General features: G+C 42.2%; 1 protein-coding gene across 4 annotated transcripts in view; it reads right to left on the bottom strand.

Moving 5' to 3' along the window:
- Positions 1-21,625, bottom strand: part of rnf220a (ring finger protein 220a) — a 163,361-nt gene that overhangs the window by 138,553 nt on the left and 3,183 nt on the right. For all 4 annotated transcript variants that reach the window (XM_030751804.1, XM_030751803.1, XM_030751807.1 and 1 more), the window contains exon 2: positions 11,051-12,261. In XM_030751804.1, coding sequence (XP_030607664.1) covers positions 11,051-11,705 — 655 coding nt within the window. In that variant the 5' untranslated portion in view covers positions 11,706-12,261. The remainder of the gene's footprint in view (positions 1-11,050; positions 12,262-21,625) is intronic.

Genomic DNA, 21,625 nt, shown 5'->3' with positions numbered 1-21,625 from the left:
TCAGCTGGACAGAAAAAAGAACTGAACCTGAAATTCTCTCTGAAAGAGAAAAAGAGAAAAGGGAGGTTATTCTCTCTTCCTCAATTTGACCTATTTCCCACTTTCACTGTCACATTTTACACTTTTTTTTCAAAACCAACACATTTATAGTCGTCCCTTTGATCAACAGCTGATGTTACTTTAATTAGATTCTACTTTGTGGAGTTTTAAATCTGTGGTCGTGTCACTGGCACAGAAAAAAATGTTCAGTTGTCTGTTTAACCTGCAGGTGAAACTTTACATTTTTCTTAGATTAAATTAGAAGCCAAGTTTGACTCTTTTTATATCAAATGAATAGATGCCCATGCCACAGTGCTGTTTGGTCTGTGATTTTGGTCTGTTGTTAGGTGGTTGGTGGTGCATTTCTTCACAAACACAAAAACTGCGAAAAGAAAACAGTTGAAATAAAACCAAACTCTCCGATGTGCTGCATCCAATATTAGGATGCTTTTTGTGACCTTGACCCTAAATTCAGTTTCACTCAGTGTAAATGAACTAACCAGGGGGGGGGGGGGGGGGGGGTCAGCTGACAACTCCAGCAACTGAATATGAGCTAACCTGCACATCATATAGGTGTGTGAGCGTGTGTGTGTGTGTGTGTGTGTGTGTAGTAAATAAGTGTGGGCTTGTGGATGCTCATCTGTGTGTGTGTGTGTGTGTGTGTGTGTGTGTGTGTGTGTGTGTGTGTGTGTGTGTGTGTGTGTGTGTGTGTCACGGATGCACAATTACCAGGCAGGCGCGAATCGATAGGTGCCTGCTGACAGATGGATTAGCACGGTAAACAGATGATACACACACCGCTAAATTATTCATCTGCTGAACAGTGGGCTGGGTTTCCACACACCCCCGGTGACGGGGGGAGAAGGGAAAGGGGTGTGAATAAGGAGGATGAAGATGAAGGCGAGAGCCTGAAGAGGGGATTTGTGCATATCTGTGTCTTTTTTTTTTTTTTAACAGTTTCACTGTGTTAAAATTTTTTGTCTGTTAGCTTGAAAAATTCACTGGGAGTGTGTGACTGGCAACAAAGATTGTTACCTACACTGCGGTGTGTGTGCCACAGCTCTTAACACATGGACTCGGCCACTCTAATGCCTTCTAGATATGCAGAGTCACCACAGGGTCAATGTGAAGTGTCTTGCGAGCTGTCTGGGATCACAAACACGCATGTGCGCAAACATCCTTTCTTTATCCACGTCTTTCTCTGAAGTGCGAGCAAATCCGTGATCATCGACTGTTTATGCCTTTAACAAAGTCTGCGGCGTGAATGCAATTTCACACGCATACAAAAGCATAGCGGAGGTACAGGCAGCACTGTGGATAAACCGGATCATGCACCATTATGTTTGCTGCTGCAGCATCTTTACTCTGTATAAGCAGGGGATGATTCATTTAAACCAGTGTGCTCAGATGGCCTTTTAGTTGGAGCACTTTTGAAGGCTGCCTGGTTTACCTAACTATTAAAATATGGATAAAGGCAGTGCACATATTAAGTGGACATAGCCTTCTGTACAACCTTTAAATATCTGCAGATACCAGAGTGCACTCCCAGTATTGAATAGTATAGATTCTGGGGCATGCAAATCATATGAGTGTGCACACACAGACACACATCTACACATACTCTGACATGCATATAAAACACCCAATATTGATTTGTTTCACCTTTCCAAGCGACTTTGGGGGCTTTTCTTGTAGAAGATGTTAAGCTTTCCCCTTTCTCATAAGGGTGGGGTGAGTGGGTGCAACTTTTAGAACCAAGGAGGAAGTGTCAATGGCAACATACAAATTGCCATATAACTAATCACAACTTTCATCATGAATAAAAGTTATATACAACACAACTTTGGGCCTCACTTCCAGAAAGCTACAGGTGCAAACGGTTTAGTTGCTCCTGTTGCACAAAAAAATGCACATGTGTGTGTGTGTGCATGTGCTAAGCAACGGGCAGATCCAGCTTTGTGAAGCAACAATGTATCGAGAAGTGCTAACGATCTCGAACCCACAACACCCTCTACTCTCTCTCTCTCTCTCTCTCACACACACACACACACACACACACACACACACACACACACACACACACACACACACACACACACACACACACACACACAAATCGTTCTTTCGCATCATGGCCGCCATCAGCAGGAACCAATCAGATTTGATGAATAATTCAATATTAAAGAGGGTGTGACCAAGGCAGGGAGGGGTGAGGGAATGGTGGGGTTTGCCAAGAAGTGGGCTTTTTGGAAAAGGGCCTGCTGTTTGTGTGTGTGTGTGAAAGTGAGAAAAGTGGGAGGGGAAGGGGGTCTGTCACAGTAGACTGCATCCACAAACTGGCTGCAGATTAGATTACTGAGGAGAGGAGAGCAGAGGAGGAGAGGAGGTGGGGGGGTAGAATGGAGAGGGAGAGAGCAGGGCAAAGAAGAAGGCAGGAAAGATAAAGAAAGAGAGGAAACAGAAAAAGAATCTTTTAACACGTCTGCATTAGAAGGTGTCTGAATCCTGAAGTTGAGCAGCATGCAGTCAGCGTGTGGCTCTGACACTTAACCTGTGCATCGTTTAGCATTTGCTGGGATTTCTTGAGAAATTTAAACCACAAATTACAAAAAGTTTTTCTTGGCCTTTACTTTAAGAAGATAAACATATTTGAGCTGCTTTTCTTACAGTTTGCATCACACTTTTGCATCACACTGTGTTAACAACTGTTAAAAGAAATAAATCAGTCAGCTTTTGTGCTGTTAAAGTAATGTCGCTTGTTTTCTATAGACAAAACCCCACCAAATGTAGCAAAATTTAAAAGACAGCACACTGCAGAGGTCGGTTTGGGGCTATGGCATGCCACAGTCTTGTGTGAGCCAGAGTGTGTGTATTTGTGTGTCCATATTAAAAACTAAACCTGTGTTGTGTTGCCAGGTGTGCTGCAGTTGTATGAGGCTCAGTGGAGTTTTAATACAAGGTTTTTACTGGCTGAGCTGATGTCACCGAGGGAACAAAGTGGAATTCCGGAACCGGTGTGTGTGTGTGTGTGTGTGTGTGTGTGTGTGTGTGTGTGTGTGTGTGTGTGTGTGTGTGTGTGTGTGTGTGTGTGTGTGTGTGTGTATGTATGTACAGGAATACTAAAACTTTCATTTTAAAGCAACCACTTTTGAGACTTCCCTGCAAAGTAACATCCCTTCCTTTTAGTGATTTTTTTTTTAAATGCTTCCACTTCTTGTAGATAAATTCCTGAATGTAGTAACACAGCAGTGGAAATGAGCCCAGTATTATATGTCACAGTGTTAGCAGGTGTCCTATTATAGGAGATAAGATGAAATCACTTTTGAGCCTGGAGAATATTTTTCAGAGTGCTGCAGAGGGAATCCTCTCATCTCATCCTCTCTCCTTCATGTATCTTACACCAGCTCAGTTGCTCATTTGTATAACCTGCTCCTACACACACACACACAGACACACACACACACACACACGCACACGTGCGCGCACACACACAAAGTGATCTATGTTTAAATGGAGTGGCTGGGCAGACAAAAGGCTCGACAGGAAGCAACTAATCCTTGATCTGCACAGCATCACAACAATGACCGCAAGACTCACGCCAAGTGACACACACACGTACACACACACACACACACACACACACACGTACACACACGTACACACACACATACGTAGACAGTTGCTGCTTGCTTTCAGTTACCACCCAGAAAGAGAAAGGGGGTGGGGAGTTCGCATAACAGAGAGATAGTAAAAAATATTTTCATATTCACTTAATCCTCAGCCTTTGATAAATACACACTCATAAGTTATCATTACCATATGTAGACTATATGGAATGGATGCATGAAGGCTGATATTGACAGGGAAACACACGCTCCTCACCCTGGGGGAGCTGCCAGAAGGGCAGAGGGGCACACACTCAATGGTAAACAAAGCCACCACAAGTAGGACAGCTTCTAATGTGACTGCGTGTGTGTGTGTGTGTGTGTGTGTGTGTGTGTGTGTGTGTCTGTGTGTGTGTGTGTGTGTGTGTGTGTGGCACACAGCGGAGACTGACAGGGAGGCAACATGAGAGGGACAAGCCTTTTAACATCTGGCTAAGTACTGACAGGAAGATGCGCGTGTGCACACACACACACACACACACACACACACACACACACACACACACACACACACACACACACACACACACACACACACACACACACACACAGGAGAGCAGGCAGGCAGGCGAGTCCCAGTCCTAATTATTAGAACACTCTTACTTAACTTAACCCTGCCACTAGACCGTGACAGGCAGAGATGGAGGGAGGAGAGGATAGAGAGGAGGAGGGCAGATTTTTGTGAGGACAAGGAGAAGGATGAGTGTTTCCGTATCCTTGACTGTTATTTTTTTTAAAACTCCTGGCGTGTCACTGAAAAACGGAAAAGGAATGGAAAGGACAAAAAAATATATAATTTTTTTAAAAAATAAATAAATAAATGAAAGAGAAACGGTCCACCTAAAAGAATATTGTTTGACTGATATTTGGTCTGTGGGAAGAGGGATGCAGAAATCCCACACTAATGACCCCTTAGCGCTAAAGATGGATACTACCAATAAAAATAACAAAAAGTAGCAAGACAAAATCTGTTTGTCATCCACTGAGCTCATCCATCATCCCCTTGTGAGAACTTCATTGCTCCTTCGTCCACAGTTTATTTTTCTCTACTGTGGATTTTTTTTTTGTTTTTTTTTTAGCTGTGCAGTTTGTCCTGCTCAGCCCCAAAAAGAAACAACACACATGACATTTGTTCTGTTTTAGATGAGGGTGAATATAAACAAAAAAAAAAGGAGGCAACCCCAAAAAAAGAACAGAAGAAAGGAGGCGGATGGAGAGAAGGACTCTTGCTGTGTGTTTTAACAGCTGTGCTTGATGGTGCATAAAACTCTCATATGTTGGTGGGAATATGGAAATAAAAGAAACCCTTTTCTTCAAACAGAAAAGTCTTCAGTGAGGCTTTGGGGTCTCATTTTTGTATCAATGATTAACAAGCTCTTAAATGAAGATCAGAGCTTGCGTTTTATCGCTATCTACCTGTCTTTGTTTTCATAAGAATCCCTCTGCTTTTATTTTAGTCAGGCAGCTGGGATCTGCATTTCAGCTCCGCATCTCACCGTCCTCCCTCTTTCTTCCCATCCTTCCATCCCGCAACTCTTTCATTCTTTCTTTCATCCGATTTTCCCCTTCCCTCCTTCATACATTCCTTCCCCTCGTGCTACTAGAATTTGTTTTGTTTTTTCCTGCCAAATCTTTCAGCTTCTTTTTAAATTTAACATTTGTCATCTAAAATAACCTTTTTACTTTCTTTCCCAGTCTGTTAACTGCGTGTGTGGAACATGTCAGCTGAAAAATAAAATGTAGAAAGAAGGGAAGAAAAAGGGTGAGGAAGCTGCGTTAGGCATTTAGGGTGAGGCTCAGTGTAAATCTCTCAGCGTTGTAAATGTGGAGAGCGGAGAGAATGTAAATAAACAGACTACAGCTGTCACACGCTCTTATTGGGAGACGCACACACAAATGAATGGAGAGAAGAAGCGGAAGAAGAATGGGAAAGTGTGTGTGTGTGTGTGGGGGGGGGGGTGCAAGAAAAAGAAAGATGCAGAGGAAAGCAAAGATGATGGAACACGGCACTGACACGTCATGCAAAACCATCAAATCCCCTCCACAAACAAACAAGTACACTGCAAGGGTGGATTGTTTCATTTGTCAACACTCCCATTAATACCAATCACACATCTAATAATTCCCTTCTCTCATTTACTGACATAAACCCTCACCCACTTTGTATTCCTTCACTCTTGTGCTAAAATCCCTCAGTGTGAATACAGTACATGGTAATAGCTTTTACCATAATATGACATGCATATTCCTCTTAAGGCATGATGGGGCCTTTATGTGAAGGTTTAGCAGCTGACAGGTTAGCAGGTTTAGTTAACGGCCAACGTGCCTGCTGGTACAGTGGGGGGATTTAAGGAGGCTTAGCACAGAGTAGGCCACTGCTGCCTGGAGTGGTATGAGGCAAACTTAACAGAACTCCATGGAAGGAAGTTGAGGCTACATGTTTGCTTGTTTGTTTTTAGTTATTTAAAATAATTTTTTAAAGTGTAGAGAAAAAGAAACCACACACACACACACACACACACACACACACATACATACAAACCTGGGATTAACTTGCATGAGAGGTGATTAAAAACTTGGTTGAAAATGAGCTGAATTTCAATGGTAAAATCTTGAAGATCTGTATCTCATTAAGGAATTCAGTGAATGTAAGATGGATGGATGGATAGATAGATCCATAAACAGACACAGAGATGAACAGCAGACATCCACAGAGCCTAATGGCTGACAAAAAAATGAAAGGAACCTGCTAAATGGAGCACAGAATTAGTTCAGGCAGGCCACAGAGTCAATCCCAATCAGCTCACATCAATGCTAGCCCACATCAGCTGATAGCTCACTTTATACCCTTTTACACATCCAATTGATCATATCCTGCACATCTGCAAGCCACTTGGCAACCCACTTAATCTCTATCATACCTGTTATTACCAGAGGTGGGAAGTAATGAAGTACAAATACTTCGTTACTGTGCTTAAGTAGATTTTTCAGGTATCTGTACTTTACTTAAGTATTTATTTTTCTGACTACTTTTTACTTTTACTCCCTACATTTTTACACAAGTATCTGTACTTTTTACTTCTTACACTTTCAAAACAGACTCCTTACTTTTTTAACACGTCAGAGAGAAGTTTGCATTTCCGGTCAGTGCGCCGTCAAACATCAAACGATCTGAGCCTAAACAGAGGAATAATAACATATAAGAGACAATCGTACTGGCGTATCCTCCATATAATTTATGTATCATTTATAGCACTATAATCAGGGGTTACAGCGGGCCGGACCGAGCTGTAAGTTGCGCTGCGGGACATAAACAGCTTAGCTAGCGCTACTGAAGAGGAGCGAAAATAAAGGGAGTAACGTGTGGCAGGTAAATGCAACGTTTCTAAATGCTCAACAAATATCAGCAAACACACAAAGTGAGTGCAGTTTGTCACACAGTGTGTCTGCTAGCTAAAAGAAGAGCTGCTGTATTTCAGGGAGAGCAAAGAGAGAGAAGTTCACTCAGAGATGGAGAAAGAGGACAGGAGAGGAAGAAGAGAGGTTAGAATTAAAGGTAAGGACTGGAAAACAAATTGAAGTATGCTGACTTTGTGTAATTCAAAGATTGTATGAAAATACTGCAGTTTAGTGTGTAATAAATAGGTTAGCTTGTTGCACTGTATTTACAGTAAAGCTCTGTGTTGGTGCACAGAGGCTGTGTTGATGGTGAGAGTTACAGGTTACATCAGTGCAGCAGAGATGAGTTTGAATCAAAGCTGCTGATGCTGAGATTCATTCACTGAATCCAACATTTCTACAGCCTGTATGCTGTCAGTGTAGGGGATGGAGATCAGCTCAGATAGCTGTGAAATACTGGGTTACATCTTTGTGAATTCAGTTCATCCACACAGAGCAGTAAACCTCAGAGCAGAAGCAGCAGGTCAGCTGATCACAGCCTGCACACCAACATCATTTACTGCAGCTCACAATAGAAAGTTGTGATTCTTCTCCCCATGCAGAGCCACTACAGCTGATCTTAGGGTTCCTCCACCTGCTGAATCCCACTGTAACCCCTGAGTATCCTCATGTCTGTGTTTAGGTGGAGGCACAGTCACCCTCTACTATAAAAGGACACAGAGAATAGAGCTGGGTTTAAATTCCCTTTCACTGTTTGTGTCCTGCATAACAGATTCAAGCTCAGAGCATTAATTAGGATTAAAATTTAGATTGTATTCTCATGTATTATTTTATATTATTACAATAATATATAAGGTTCAGTTAGTTCTATACAAAAATAGCAGGTAGAAACGTCCTCCAAAGAACTACTTTTACTTTCTTAGTTTGAGTACATTTCAGAGCCTGTACTTTTTTACTTTTACTTAAGTAGAGAAGTTGAACCAGTACTTCAACTTTTACCAAAGTATTTTTTAACACAAGTACTTGTACTTCTACTTAAGTACAGAATGTCAGTACTTTTGCCACCTCTGGTTATTACTGACACCTGTTCTGTTCAATGCTCTCTTCTTTTCCCGTGGCCACCTATTGATTGAACACAGCTCTGTATGTGAATAGAGGTAATAGTGGCAGGCTGCTCAGATAACCACATATTTGAGAAAATATACTGCAGTTGAGCAACAAGCAGCCCTCTATGCTCCCCGTCAGTTCTGAACAGAATCATATTAATAAGTAAGCTATATTTAATTAATTTTGTGTTTTGGGAAGGGTAGAAGGGAAGAAAGATATCAGTATTTTATTGGCAACCATAAATGAAACCTATGTATTATAAATAACACCAGCCTAGATAAGATACAGATTTAATGGCATCCAGGGATTCAAAGTTCCCTGAAATGTACATGTCACTGCTACACTGGACACACTGTTGTGAGCTAATACATACAGTTTACTGAAATGTAACAAACCTTCAAGGCTTCCTGAGAGTTTTGAGATGTTTTCAGCTATTAACAATTTTAAGAAATTAAACCCATTAAATGAAACTTGGCATAATATTTTAATCATTTTATTTGATGCATTGAAAGTAATAATAATGACACTTTTTATACCACGGTCAGGGTTGACACTATAAAGCCCTTTTTCACTGTGAGAGTAAAAGAATAGCCTTATGTATGTGTAAAAAACACGGAGGTTGCTAGTTAGCTAATGTGTGTGTGAAGCAGCAAGGGCGCTGTTCTCATGGGATTGTACCGAAGTGTTGTTTGTTCTTTACGCCTCCCCTGGATAGCCAAAACCAGTGAAGGAGAACCCATAATTCTTTGCTGTAAGCAGTGCCTCTGCACATCCAATTGCATTAGAAGCCTATGGTAGAGGTGCAGGATACTTGTGCCAAGATTTAACCTGATTAGATACAGATTCAGCCGTTCCAAAAGACAGCACAGAAGCCCTGTACCCATCTCCTATTCTGTTTCTGTCCTCAGTCTTACTGCTCACGAATCATGAGCACACTGCACTGTGATACTCACCAAAGTTCTCTTGAGCAACTTGCAGGTGTGCCTCAGTGCTGCCACAAACAGATGTTAAACTGCACCTGACACAGGCCTAGATTTCAAACTAAATCTAGAACATAATGAATTTAACACATTATGTCACAGTTTTGTTTTTTGTCCTTTTTTTTTTTGTTCACATTTTGTGCTCTTTGATATCTTTCTCTTCCTTCTTACCCCTCTCCCCCTGCAAAACCACTGGGTGTCATCTTCCCAATTTCCTCCTCTCTGTTCCTCCTCCCTTCATCCCTCTCTTTCTCACCCCCTCTGCCTTTCCTGCAGTGGTCTTTTTTATCGGATCAGTCTCAGGTCGTCGCCTCTGTCTCTCATGTGTTCCATCAAGGATCCATTCCTCAAACACACGCACACACACACAAGATCAAAGATGGAAGAGGATTGAAAAGAGGAAGAGTGAGGAAAAAGGCAACAAAGGTGGGACACCGCTAAGTTAAAAGAAGAAAAGCTGAATAATTAAAAACACAGAAAATGAAAGACTGCCTAAATTATGCACCATAAGCACGTCTCTGTCTGCCTCTCTCCTAATTTGTCACTGGGATCCGATGCAGCTTGTTGACATGTGTAGATGTCGGTGCTCATGCTAAAAGCTGTTTGTGGAAGAGTGTTTGCCCATGCTTGTGTATTTGTGCTTGGAATTCTTACATCCCCTCTCCCGCCTTCCTTTTATTGCACACACACACACACACACACACACACACACACACACACACACACACACACACACACACACACACACACACACACACACACACACACACACACACACACACACACACATATGCAAACATGGCTTGCCAAGTTTTTGGGTATGTGGGTAAATCTTTTGGCAACAGGGCCGCCAACGTGGAGCTATGATGAATGCTGATGGCAAAGAGCATGGCCGGTCTCTGAACCAGTCATTCACACATGCACACACGCTCACACACACACACACACGCTTACACACTAATCAGATTCCCAGTGCGTGAGGGCCAAATGGCATCCTTCCACTGGTGAATGCTAATGTGACCAGTGGAGCTTGTGGGCTTTTGAAACAAGGATAGGGAAAGCTGGGAGAGATGATGACAGGAAAACATTGATGTGATTGTTTATTGGTGTGTGTGATGCTAATGTGTGAACATTTGCATTCTTTTACACACTGCAGCAAGTTGTACTTTGTTTTAGTTTGAGAGCCAGAATTAGAGTGGACTGTGTGTGTTTGTGAGTGTTGCTGCACAGGTCTGTAAACCTGTCTTGTTTGCAGGTTTAATTATTCCAACTGCATGTAGAATAATATGAAAATTCTGGCCTATTGAATCACTGTATCAGTGTATTTCATACAAGACTATTATATTTTAAATTGTGCTTTAGTGCTCTGTCATGTCTGAAGCAATGTATAACTAAAGCTAAAGGCCTAATGCACAAGAACTGGATCAATCATGGCACATGTATAAATCATCTGTAAAAGAACATTTTTTTTTTTTTTTGGTGGAGTGTTTAGGTGTTGTTCCACTAGGAGCCTCCAACACATTACCCATACCCGTTGTTATAGATTTTCCAGGTGCCTGACTCAGGAGGGATAAACAGAGGGATAACTACACCAATAGATATTCTTTCATTGTGTGTATTAATAAAGGTTGAAAGCACTGGTCCATAATCCCTCATTAATGTTGCTTTGAGATTTGTAACTGTGAAGACTTTAGAATATTATTCACATCATTGTCATTATTCATCATACTGTTGTATGACCCCTGTGCAAGTATTGTTGTGTTTTCACTCATTTACTTTATCCTATGGTTTTTCACACTGTTGCTTGCATAGTTAAATGTAGCTAGAGGAGATATGGAACAGATATAAATGGCTACTTACAGCGTTCAATGCGGTCCTCGGGACTGGAGGAAGTCTCTCTATCAGACAGGAGGCCTGACACAGCGAAGATCTTTTTCCCACTGTCTTCCACTGCTTTCAAGGCGCTGCTGGGGGAGCCTCCAGGAGGGATTTGTGCACCGCCAAAGTCGTACTCTTTCCCTTCAGCATCAGAGTACCGCAGATGGGGTGAAGACTCTGCATCCAGGCACCCTTTGAGGCGCTTGGCTGGGGTGAAAGCAGACTGATACCCTCCGGGTGCCCCGTCCCGATCTTCTGGAGGCGAGGCAAAAGGTCGGAAGGCGCCAACACCACTGTGATTCAGCATGCTAATGGGTGAGCAGTCCAGGTTAGGTGGGGCAAATTGATGATGGAGGTGCAGGAGGGATGGAGGAAAGTCCCTGTTGGGGAATCCTGGCGGGACAGCACCTTGGCGATGGTACATTGACGCAAAAGTGTAAGAGCCATTGTTAAATGGCAAATGGACATCTTTCTCCACAGAAACTGGGACACCAAATGGACGCGGTTGCTGGCAGGGAATTGAAGCATCGCGAGAAGCTTCGGCTGTGGAGGCCAGGACCATGAGAGCTGGGGAAGCCAGGGGATTGGGCAGGTAGGAGGAACTCTCCATCTTGAAAGCTGCCCGGTGGAGGTCCATGTCTGGATGAAAAAGGTTGTAAGGATTTTAGGAGGAGGAAATTATTCCTCCTCAATGAGATTAAAAACAATGTCCAAGACCCTTGAAAAGGGTCTGAAGAAGGAAGGGAATCCGGGTTGGAGACTTTAAGGTTTTGGCTTTTTGAAGGAAGGGGCTGTGACAACAGCCCTCGTAAGAAAATTGAAGAAAATAAAGACTAAAGCCAATGTCTGTTCAGGTTAGCTTGAATTCAGTTCATTTCCCTTAAGCGGAACTAAAGTTTTCTATTCTGCCTCCAACCAAATAAACTTGAACTCTGTTCAGTTCAGATCATTCCATGCCTGATAAGTGCCATTGGTTATGTTCTGTCATTCACAAAAGTTACAGTCTGGACTAGTTTAGTGCTGATAATAAATACAATAAATGGTCTCGATAACGTCTTTCCTCCTGGGTAATAAGCGATAACACCCTCCCTCCTGCCTAATTGCTGGATTTGTTGGTTAGGCCGAATGGTCTGAGAAGGGTGGATATCTGCAGGTCGTCAAAGCTGGCTCTTCATCTTCGGGTGGTCACCAAACTGGGGACATACAAAACACAAGCATTAGATTTCAACAGAAACTCAGGCTGTAGATAATGATTCAGTGCAATATAATCTTTCAACTGAATGCTTCCCATAAACTAATTTAGATATTCAGATATTCACTTTAGAATCTTTGTCACTTTTGCCATTTTTGGCAGCTCAAAAAAGTCTAAAATCATTTTTTTTTATATTAATAGTAAAATGTAAGTCCCTTTGCATACTCTTTCACATTTATCTTAGACCTCCTAATCTTTTCTTAATGATAGGTACTTTCAGAAACAAGAGGCATGCTGGGTTTTCAACAAAGATCGATGCCTTGCTCTCAATATGTATGTAGTGGAAAGGAGAGGAGCTGAGTGGAAAATTTTTTAATAAAGCAGCTGCTGGAAGCCAAGGCTTGAAGTCAAAGCCTTTGGGGGACAGAGTGTTCTTAAGCACTGTTGTTGAAGCTACAAATTCAAAAACTCTTGGGAAAAAGTGTCCTCAAGTTGACACTGTTGATCAAATCCTGTAAATCCCTGCCCTTTGACAAAAAGCCAAGAACTTTTTCAAGCCACAAACTTCTCTCACTTTGCCCTCCTCCTTTTCTCCTTCTCTTAAAAAAAAAAAACAAACTTCTATAAACTGTTTCCACATCACATCTTTCCATTACGATCTCTGCAAACCTCTACGTCTCATCTCTTTCCAAATGCCCCCTCCTTGTCCTCCATCCTAATCTATCCATCTCCTCCTCCTCCTCTTCTTCCTCTTCTCTCCATCCACATCTCCTCCTCTCATCTCCCTAGCGCCAGCTATTCTCCCGCCCTCTTCCATCTCAGATCTTGGTCTAAGCCGCTTATTCTTACCATCTCCCAGGATATTATTGGACCAGAACCACTTGTCTTAAGATAAGGACACATACACATCCACAGTTTCACCCACACCCACACATGTGATAACAGCCTGTGTGGCTCAATGTTCAGCTCAACACCCTGACTTGGTGGGGCGAACACACTCTGCATCCTTGCAGGCTATGCTACCCTATCTCTCCATCTAACCACTTTTAATTCCCCAATTTTAATCTGTCCTCTCTTTCTTTTTACATCTTTCCTGTCAATCTCTTCTCCTCTCATCCCTCCCATCTCTCCCTCTCTTCCCCATCTCTGCCTCCCCCCTTCTCCCTTGAGTGATTCAGATGGGTGATATGATATCAGACCTCGCCATCTGCCATCCACGAGCCAGAGGAAATCTGACTGAGTGAATAAATTAGCCGTACTTGACCTCACGACCTCTCGGCATCCGTGGCAACAGACTAGAATCTTTCCCTCCTGGGGATTAGATTGTAGCATGCGATTGGTCGGTCGGAGGAACGCAGAGAGGCAGCCGATGAAACGGCAAAATAACACTGCAGAGATTTTTATCCCCAAAGGGCAATTTGAAGGTGGCTGCCTTGTTAAAGGTCCAATATGTTAAGATTTAGAATAGGTGTGCTCAGATGTGCTTGTTATACATAAGTGATGGTGGGATTTAGTGCCGGATTAAGAGAAAATATACATAATTTAATAGCTTAGCAGGACTCATTTTACTAGATTTTTGATATGTACCATATATAATAAAAAAGCAATATAAAGTTTAACCCCTGGCATCAAAATTCCACATCGATGCAGCTTAAAAGGTCAAACCTGAAGTCATGTGCATACATAAACACACAACAAATATGAACTCACACAGTATCAAGTAGCAGCCTCTCTAGACGAGGTTCAAAGCTGTGTTGACTAGCAGCCAACATCAAAGGAGAAACTCCCTGGGAAATGAAAGGGGAAAATCTTTTATAGCTATCAGCTGTCCACAACACTCATTCAAATCAATTTCCAAACCTGATCTCGGCTTTGGCACGCTGCTCTGCCTCCCACACAGAGACACACAACAAACACCCAGAACAACAACTGCCAAGAGAAAGGAGAAGGCCCAGAGACAGAGAGATGGGGGAGATGTTTTACATTACCGCAAATGTACAGTAGACTAGTGTGAAGTGTGGAAGGGCTTGTGATAACACACCTCTGGTCTGGACTGATGCCACAGAGTCACATTACACGCCTCGTTCCTATCCCGCCAGTGCCCATTTTCGCACTCTCTCCTCTATAGTGATCTATTCTGGAAATAGCACCTTGAACAAGCAACCACAACAAAACTCCCTGCTTTCTTCATCCCACAGCTTCCTCCTGTCTATCAGTTTACTCCCTCTCTTTCTCTGCTCCTATCCTCTCTGGTCGCACTGTATATCAGATCATGCATTCTCCTCTATAACCTCTAAAGTAGGAGGGTGTCTGAGGTGTTGATAGCAAGGTAATACACTGATAAGTACTGGGATATTTCAATTTTATTATCATTACCCAACAGGCTGGCGGGCAGCAAGTGAAGGGCCGCCAACATGAAGCAGCCAATCCAATAAGAGAACACTAGATATTTCCTTACAGGCCGCAGCAGAACAGGAGCGAGTCGAGGGAGGACGAGAGGAGATAAGACATGAGCAGAAGACCAGAGATGAAAAATTAGAGGTGAGGAAACAAGGAGAGGAAGAAAGTAAATAAGAAAATGAGAGGCCAGGGGAGAAGAAAGGAGAGGCTATGAGAGAAGGAAGGGAAGGGTGTGATAACAGAGCAGAGGGTACAGATCTCATCTTCCAGGGTGACACAGTCTGACTGCTTTCAGGCCCGGTGGTCCTGCATGCGCACAAAAGCATGCGTGCAACATGAGTAATGTGTTTCGAGGCCTTAAAATCTCCCGTATTTGTAAAATAACACTAGAAGTGTCAAAAAGCTGCTTTTTATACCTCATTTCTAAAAAAAAAAAAAAAAAATCATAATTCTAGATGACATACACCTATGCATATCATCAATATACAAGTGCAATTACATCTAACGCAAACATGCATAATGTCAGTCTGTGCCACTTACAATCCCATTTACCACTGATGGATACCACCCACACAATGTCTGACACCAGGTATATGCATTTTATAATAGAAAATGTCACAGGGGAACATTTACCACGCTGTCATAATTTGATTACAGTGTGCAAGAATGATACAGCTGTCAGTGCGATATTAAATACAAACAGGGAGAAGGGCTCTTCACGTCGAGTCGGCACTTTAAGTGACAATGTTGTACCAATCTGTGAAATTGCGGTGTCAACAACAATGTGCTTTTACATCATTCTGAGGAGAAATTTTGCTCAGAAATTACGAGTTACCGGGAAGTGGGCAGCAGGTGGAGTCACAGATTTTGTGTGGGATAATTGGTAAATGTGGTAATAAACATTATTACTGTTCCTCAAGATAATCATGGGATTTTATATGATTGTTATGCTACTCAAAAAAAAAACAAGACAAAACAAAACAAAAGAAAAAAACCCCCAAAGGTGCTGGAGGTATTTTAATGGTGGCATTATGGATACAAAATATCACCTTGGCTCACCAATAATCCAAGAGTTAGAATTTTTGCAAATGAAAGTTTCTGTGTGGGATAAAGTCAACTCTGTCTCACTCTCTCTGTCTTCCAGATGTTGCAGTGGATTACCTCCTTGATCAAGATGTGGAATAAAAAACACTAAACAGTTCAGAATGTTAGGATCAGAAAAGCAGGAGGGAAATTAGGTTCCAAACAACTACACTAGTGACAAAGAGCCACCGTTTTATTGAAGCCTTGCTTTTTGTTGACTGGTTGGAATAAATATTTTTCATGCGCGGCTGCTTTGAGTGTGTAACTGACACTTTTTGCCGTTCCAAAACGGTGCTGAAACTTGTCAAATCAAGTTTTCCAATGTGCCTACTGAGTTTTGGAATGGAACGGAGGGGAATCCGATTGTTGTTATAAAAATGTCTTGTCGACTGTGACTGGTGTGTGTGTGTGTGTGCGAAACTATCGGGAAACAAAGCAGCTTTTTTTTTCTCCTAATGGAGATGGAGAAAAAAAGCAGTCAATACCACAGGCCTGTGCGCGTGTGTGTGTGTGTGTGTGTGTGTGCGTGTGTGTGTGTGTGTGTGTGTGTGTGTGTGTGTGTGTGTGTGTGTGTTAGTATACACTTCCCAGTCGGTGGGTATATTTAAAGATTGTTGACAAGCATGAAAGTGCCACTCTTACATTTTATTATAAGACAGGCCAAGCTGTGTCATTCATCTCATCTCTGTGGTGGACACACACACACATACACACACGCTCACTGACAAATTCCACCTCATGTATGTATAGACAATGAGCATTCCAAAAACCTGAACAATGCTATACAGCATTCCCAGATTCCTCCACACTGACGTGCAGGCTTTTGACTTTAACAGTGTGATAAGTATGTTTTGTAAAAGCAAAACAAGAAATCTCTCATCCCTCACGCTGAATTCTCAAAAGCCCTGAGACTTCTGATAAAATTTACAGCCCCTAAAGCCCACCCTCAGCTTCACCAGTCTGTCCTGAAAGTTTTGCTACATCATGTTTTAAAATAATCACATCACTGTGCCCTATAAAAATCATCTAAATAAACACTTTCAACCTCAGCATGTCAACACAATTAAATAGATACCATATTACAGGTTTACATAATTGAAAGAATCTATATTCTTGGTAGCAGTCGTTTTCACAGAAATAACAAATAAATTTGATAACTTCCCAATGAAAACAAATACAGATCCAAAACTCCCCATAAATCATAAAACACCCGCTACTGTCTGACAGCTTAATTTTAGGCCAACAGGTCGACGTTTTTAGCCTAAAACGTGAAAGAATGGCATTTCAATGAATAGAGATAGATGACTTTTTAACCGAGCATCAACATCATGGATATCCAGCTCTCGAGCTCTCATTTGAAGAAGTCGCTGTGGTGCCAAAAGCTACAAAGGTAACTTTAAAATTGGCTAAAGCACACATGATGCTGCGGGGTAAACCATACTGAAGACGTGCTGCATCAGCCCAAAGCAAACAGAAAACGCTGCTATTTGCAACCCGGCAGTCAGATATCAGATATTTGCTGCCGTGGTGCATGCATAGAGGGAAACACACAGTAAACTGTCGGCCTGTAAGGACAGTGTGTTTGTGCGTGCATTTTAGCATAAAAAGTGTGAGCTGACCTGCAGACAGGCCCACTCTGTATTCCAGACAGACCGCAGCGTTTGTGCTCTACTAGGTGCATGTGTGCGTGTGTGTCTGCGTGTGTGTTTGCTGATGTCCGAAGCAACAGTCGATACTATTGAAATCTACTCATTCATGTCTGGCTGTGAGGCAAAGCTCAAATGTCCTTGTGAATAAGAATCACACACATTTATCTCTCTCCTTTCTCTTGTTCGCTCTCATCTTATTTGTCCTTGTCTTTTCGCTCAGCTTGTAAAACCCTAATTTTGTTTCCAAATGTCTCAAATATGTGTTCTCATGTTTCCTCCCTCCCCTCTTCCTCTTCTTTCATCCTTTCCGATATGAAATCTGTAGCCAGGTTATTTGCTGCAGCCAACAGCTGCTGCAGTTTAACTGGAGATGTACGCATCAGCAGTGAAAAATATTACAGGAAGATTTAATAAGAGGCGCACACGCGCACACACACATTATCCTGGAGTGGATAATGATACAATATTCAGCAGCAAAATCAATAAGAATTGGACAAGGATGCAATGTTCTCAGTAGATTTTGTAGAATTTTCTACTTAACCAACTTACCCCCACCCCCCCCCCCCACCCCCCCAGAACGTTTCTATGACATTCATTTAACACTTCTGCAAAGAGCAAATGAGCCTTCGTGATTACTGAGAGACTGACTCATGGCCTGCACACAAAAATTACTCTGTGGCGGGGATTTCTGTTCGTGGCAGCAGCAGCAAGGCCTAGTTCAGCGGGGCCAGATAATTCCTGGTATCAGACAAAGCTAGATGGGAAAAGCACACCATTCTAGAGCTCACGGATCACCATCCTTAAAGTTTATTGTTGGATTTTTGGTTCACTAAATCTCTGCATTTTAGTTAGTTTGTTTCCCTAGAATCCTAGATTCATTAAATGTTATGGACATAAATACAGCATTTCTTACAATTAAAGTGCAATTAAATGAGTCCAAAGTAGCATAAAATAGATTTGTGCTGCTTAACAAATAGAAAATCACAAACTACCCTTTCCTCTCCAGTTCTTTTAAACCACTGCCTGCGGTTTATCTATATTGCAGTTGATATGGAGGCTGTACCTGGGACTGCACCAGTGAGACTGACTAAAACCTGAAAAGACAATCTGAAAAGCGACAATCTGCTCTCATTGGCCAGAGTTACCCCTTTCTGTTGAAGTCATAATCCTTGTAAATTCTGACTTTTCAAAGGCGCGGGACAAAAAGAATAAAAACAAGCAGGTGACATGCTTGCTATCTCTCCTGCAGGAGTGTGACTAACCGTGTGTGGCACCAGCCACCCTCCTATGAGTCTTTATTGCTGTGCTGGGTTGTACAACAGCAGCCACTAATCTAGCAGGTTGGCAGGTTGGCAGGCTAACAGGCGGCTGGCTGGCCGGTTTGTTCTACAGGCTGCGTGCAAGCCAATTAGTTCCAGTTTAACAAGGAAAAACTGTTGCCAGGTACACTGTTTTCTCTCACAGCTCTTGCTGCAATATAATCCTCTATTGTGGAGTTACTACCAATAATATGAACAGAGAGAAACTTCTGTAGGGAAACAATCTGTTCTGCTCATCATAGAGGTCAAAAGTCATACTCAGACGGTGGATGGATGCTCAAGCAACAGCCAAATCCTTTTCTTATCATAAGGTGGCCACAAAGCTTAACGAGGCAATGTGGGTATCAATCTGCTTTGTGTATAGACTTGCAGATGTGCAAAGGGAAAGCTCCTGCAGGTATGTGTGCACATTTCCACACTGTTTGCTTAGATCATCCACCCTGTATCAGTCTTGTTTCCTTCCTGCCTGGATGACTGGCTGGCCACAGAGAAAAATGATAAGTAGGCTACACGAATAGCGCCTGTGTGCAATCGATGGACGCAAATGCACCAACAGTGTCTACTGGGGAGGTGTGCGAAGGAGAGAGAGAAGGAGGAGGGGGGTGAATATTAGCTTATTTTCCAAGCAGGGAGCCTGTGATCCGGCTCATAGTGTAATTGACGAATGGGGGGGAAACCTGAGAGAGATATGATGTGGCGGCTGGGAGGGGGGCAAAGGTGGTGGTGCAAGGGGATAGAGACAGAGACACAGAGCAATATGGAGAATAGAAAGTATCTGACATCCGACACAACTCTGCCCCCCTCCTCCCCATTAGGCTAATTCTTTGACTTTCTCTTGTTGCCAATAACGTCTCCAAGTGATATTTCCCTCTATAACGGCATTACCAGTGGCTGCCTTCTCCAATGCAATCAAACCATTAAACACACAGTGCTGCATCCCCTCCATGGAGTGATTTCCTCCCAGTTGAAAATGACTGAACGTGAGCTACTCCGCTTTCCTGTCATCAATAAAAGGAATAATTGCATGTTTGCAAAGAGAAGATAAACTTCAGGGTTACACAGAGTTAAACTCTCATTTGCTAGGTTTGGTAAAAAAAAATAATCACATCAACATTAGAGGCTTATATTTCATATAGGGCCTTAATATAATATAATAAAGCTTCTACAGCCAGCAAAAGGAACAAATCATTCATTCATATTAAAATTGCTTTATTTTACTAGACAATTGCATGAATTGTATATTTTCTCTTAAAAAAAGAGAAAAGAAAATATTCCCTATTTTAACTTGAAGTCAAAGTTTTATATTTATATATATATATATATATATATATATATATATATATATATATATATATATATATATATATATATATATATATATATATATATATATATATATATATATATATATATAATATAGTAAAACTTTGACTTCAAGTTAAAATAGCCAATATTAGACAAATCAATCAAAATCTCACCCCCCAAAAACAACTATCTGCTTTGCGGACAGGCTGCAATTTGCAGAAAGGCAAAACATTTGTTGGGTTTGATAAGCGCGACAGCCCTACAATATCCATCCATTAAATGATTGCATCCGGCTCTCCGCACTTAATTACGGTGATTATATCAGCGGTAACAAGACAACAATGACACAAAGTTTTAAGATGCAGACGGCGCAGGACGCACTTTCTCTCCAAGGAGGGCGCCGCTCTCGTGTCTGCGTGTTCAAACACTTGTTATTTACCGGCGACGCGTTTATTTCAATTACCCATCTGCATGTCTAATAGGCTCTCGTGTTTATTAGCACAACAAAAATAATAAAAAGCACACTTTTGGGTGGGGTAGAGGGGGTGGGGGTGGGCGCGAAGGATGGAGAGTAAGTGGGAAAGGACTTGGTTCTGCTTTTAATAAAGAATGAGGAATTAGTGCATATTGATAGGGCTTAATAGACCGAGGGGGGTCATCAAACTAGTCGCGACTGAGCGGTTCGTGGTTAATTTACTATCATCCCCGTGTTGGGGGGGGGGGGGGGGGGGGGGGGGGGTCGTTAATGCGCGCATCATGAGGTATTAGTATTTCCAAATGCGAGAAATAGCCTCTATTTGGACGAGTATGGATTAATGCGGGCTGAATGGTGTGACTTTACACCAGGTTTGTTCTGGGAGCTGTTCGCAATGAGGGGACAAAAGTTGGAAAGAAGTGAGACGTTTTTTGCAACAAGTTACAGAAAAAAATTACTCCCATCCCTCAGAGAGGCGGTGGCAAACCGAACACGGAAAGCAGCAAAAATTATAGCATCAGCATCTCGATCCCATGAATATGATCTGAAGCGATGTTCATCCGCGCTGCGACAAGAGCAAAAGTTTACATTTTTTCTGATAATTAAGGAGGCAGGAGGGTTTCCTTTTATTTCAAACGTGACCCATCTCTGGATCCAAACTGAAAAGCCCCCCCCCCCCCCCTGCAGCCATCGATCCAGGAGAGCGGTGTGAAATGGACATTAATTTTAGTTCACCTCTCGCTGCGCAAAAAGGGGACCAAACGAGATCAATGGCGAGCATTAACAGCTGACTGCTGAGGGAGAGAAACGCAGAGGTGGTGGGAGGAGGGGTAGAATCAAAAACGCTGACAAATAAATCATCTTTTGCTACTTTTCCTCCTGTTTTGTGCGCCTTGAGACTTTTTTATGTAGGAAGGACGAAAAGAGGGAGAGAGAGAGAGGTGAGGCCTAAGTGAATAAATAACAAGTATTGTGACAGTTTAAATTACAAATTGAGGTCAAAGTTGGCGTTTATGTTATTTCGCTAGAAAATAAAAAAAAGAAAAAATCCGTTCATATTTTTGGATAAATAAAACCAGCATTATTATCAGGGATGAGACGCACAGTCTCCAAATTTAATAACAGCGAGCACAA

The sequence above is a fragment of the Archocentrus centrarchus genome, chromosome 17 (assembly GCF_007364275.1).
Source record: "Archocentrus centrarchus isolate MPI-CPG fArcCen1 chromosome 17, fArcCen1, whole genome shotgun sequence".
Lineage (NCBI taxonomy): Eukaryota > Metazoa > Chordata > Actinopteri > Cichliformes > Cichlidae > Archocentrus > Archocentrus centrarchus.
This window is presented reverse-complemented; position numbering and strand designations above follow the sequence as displayed.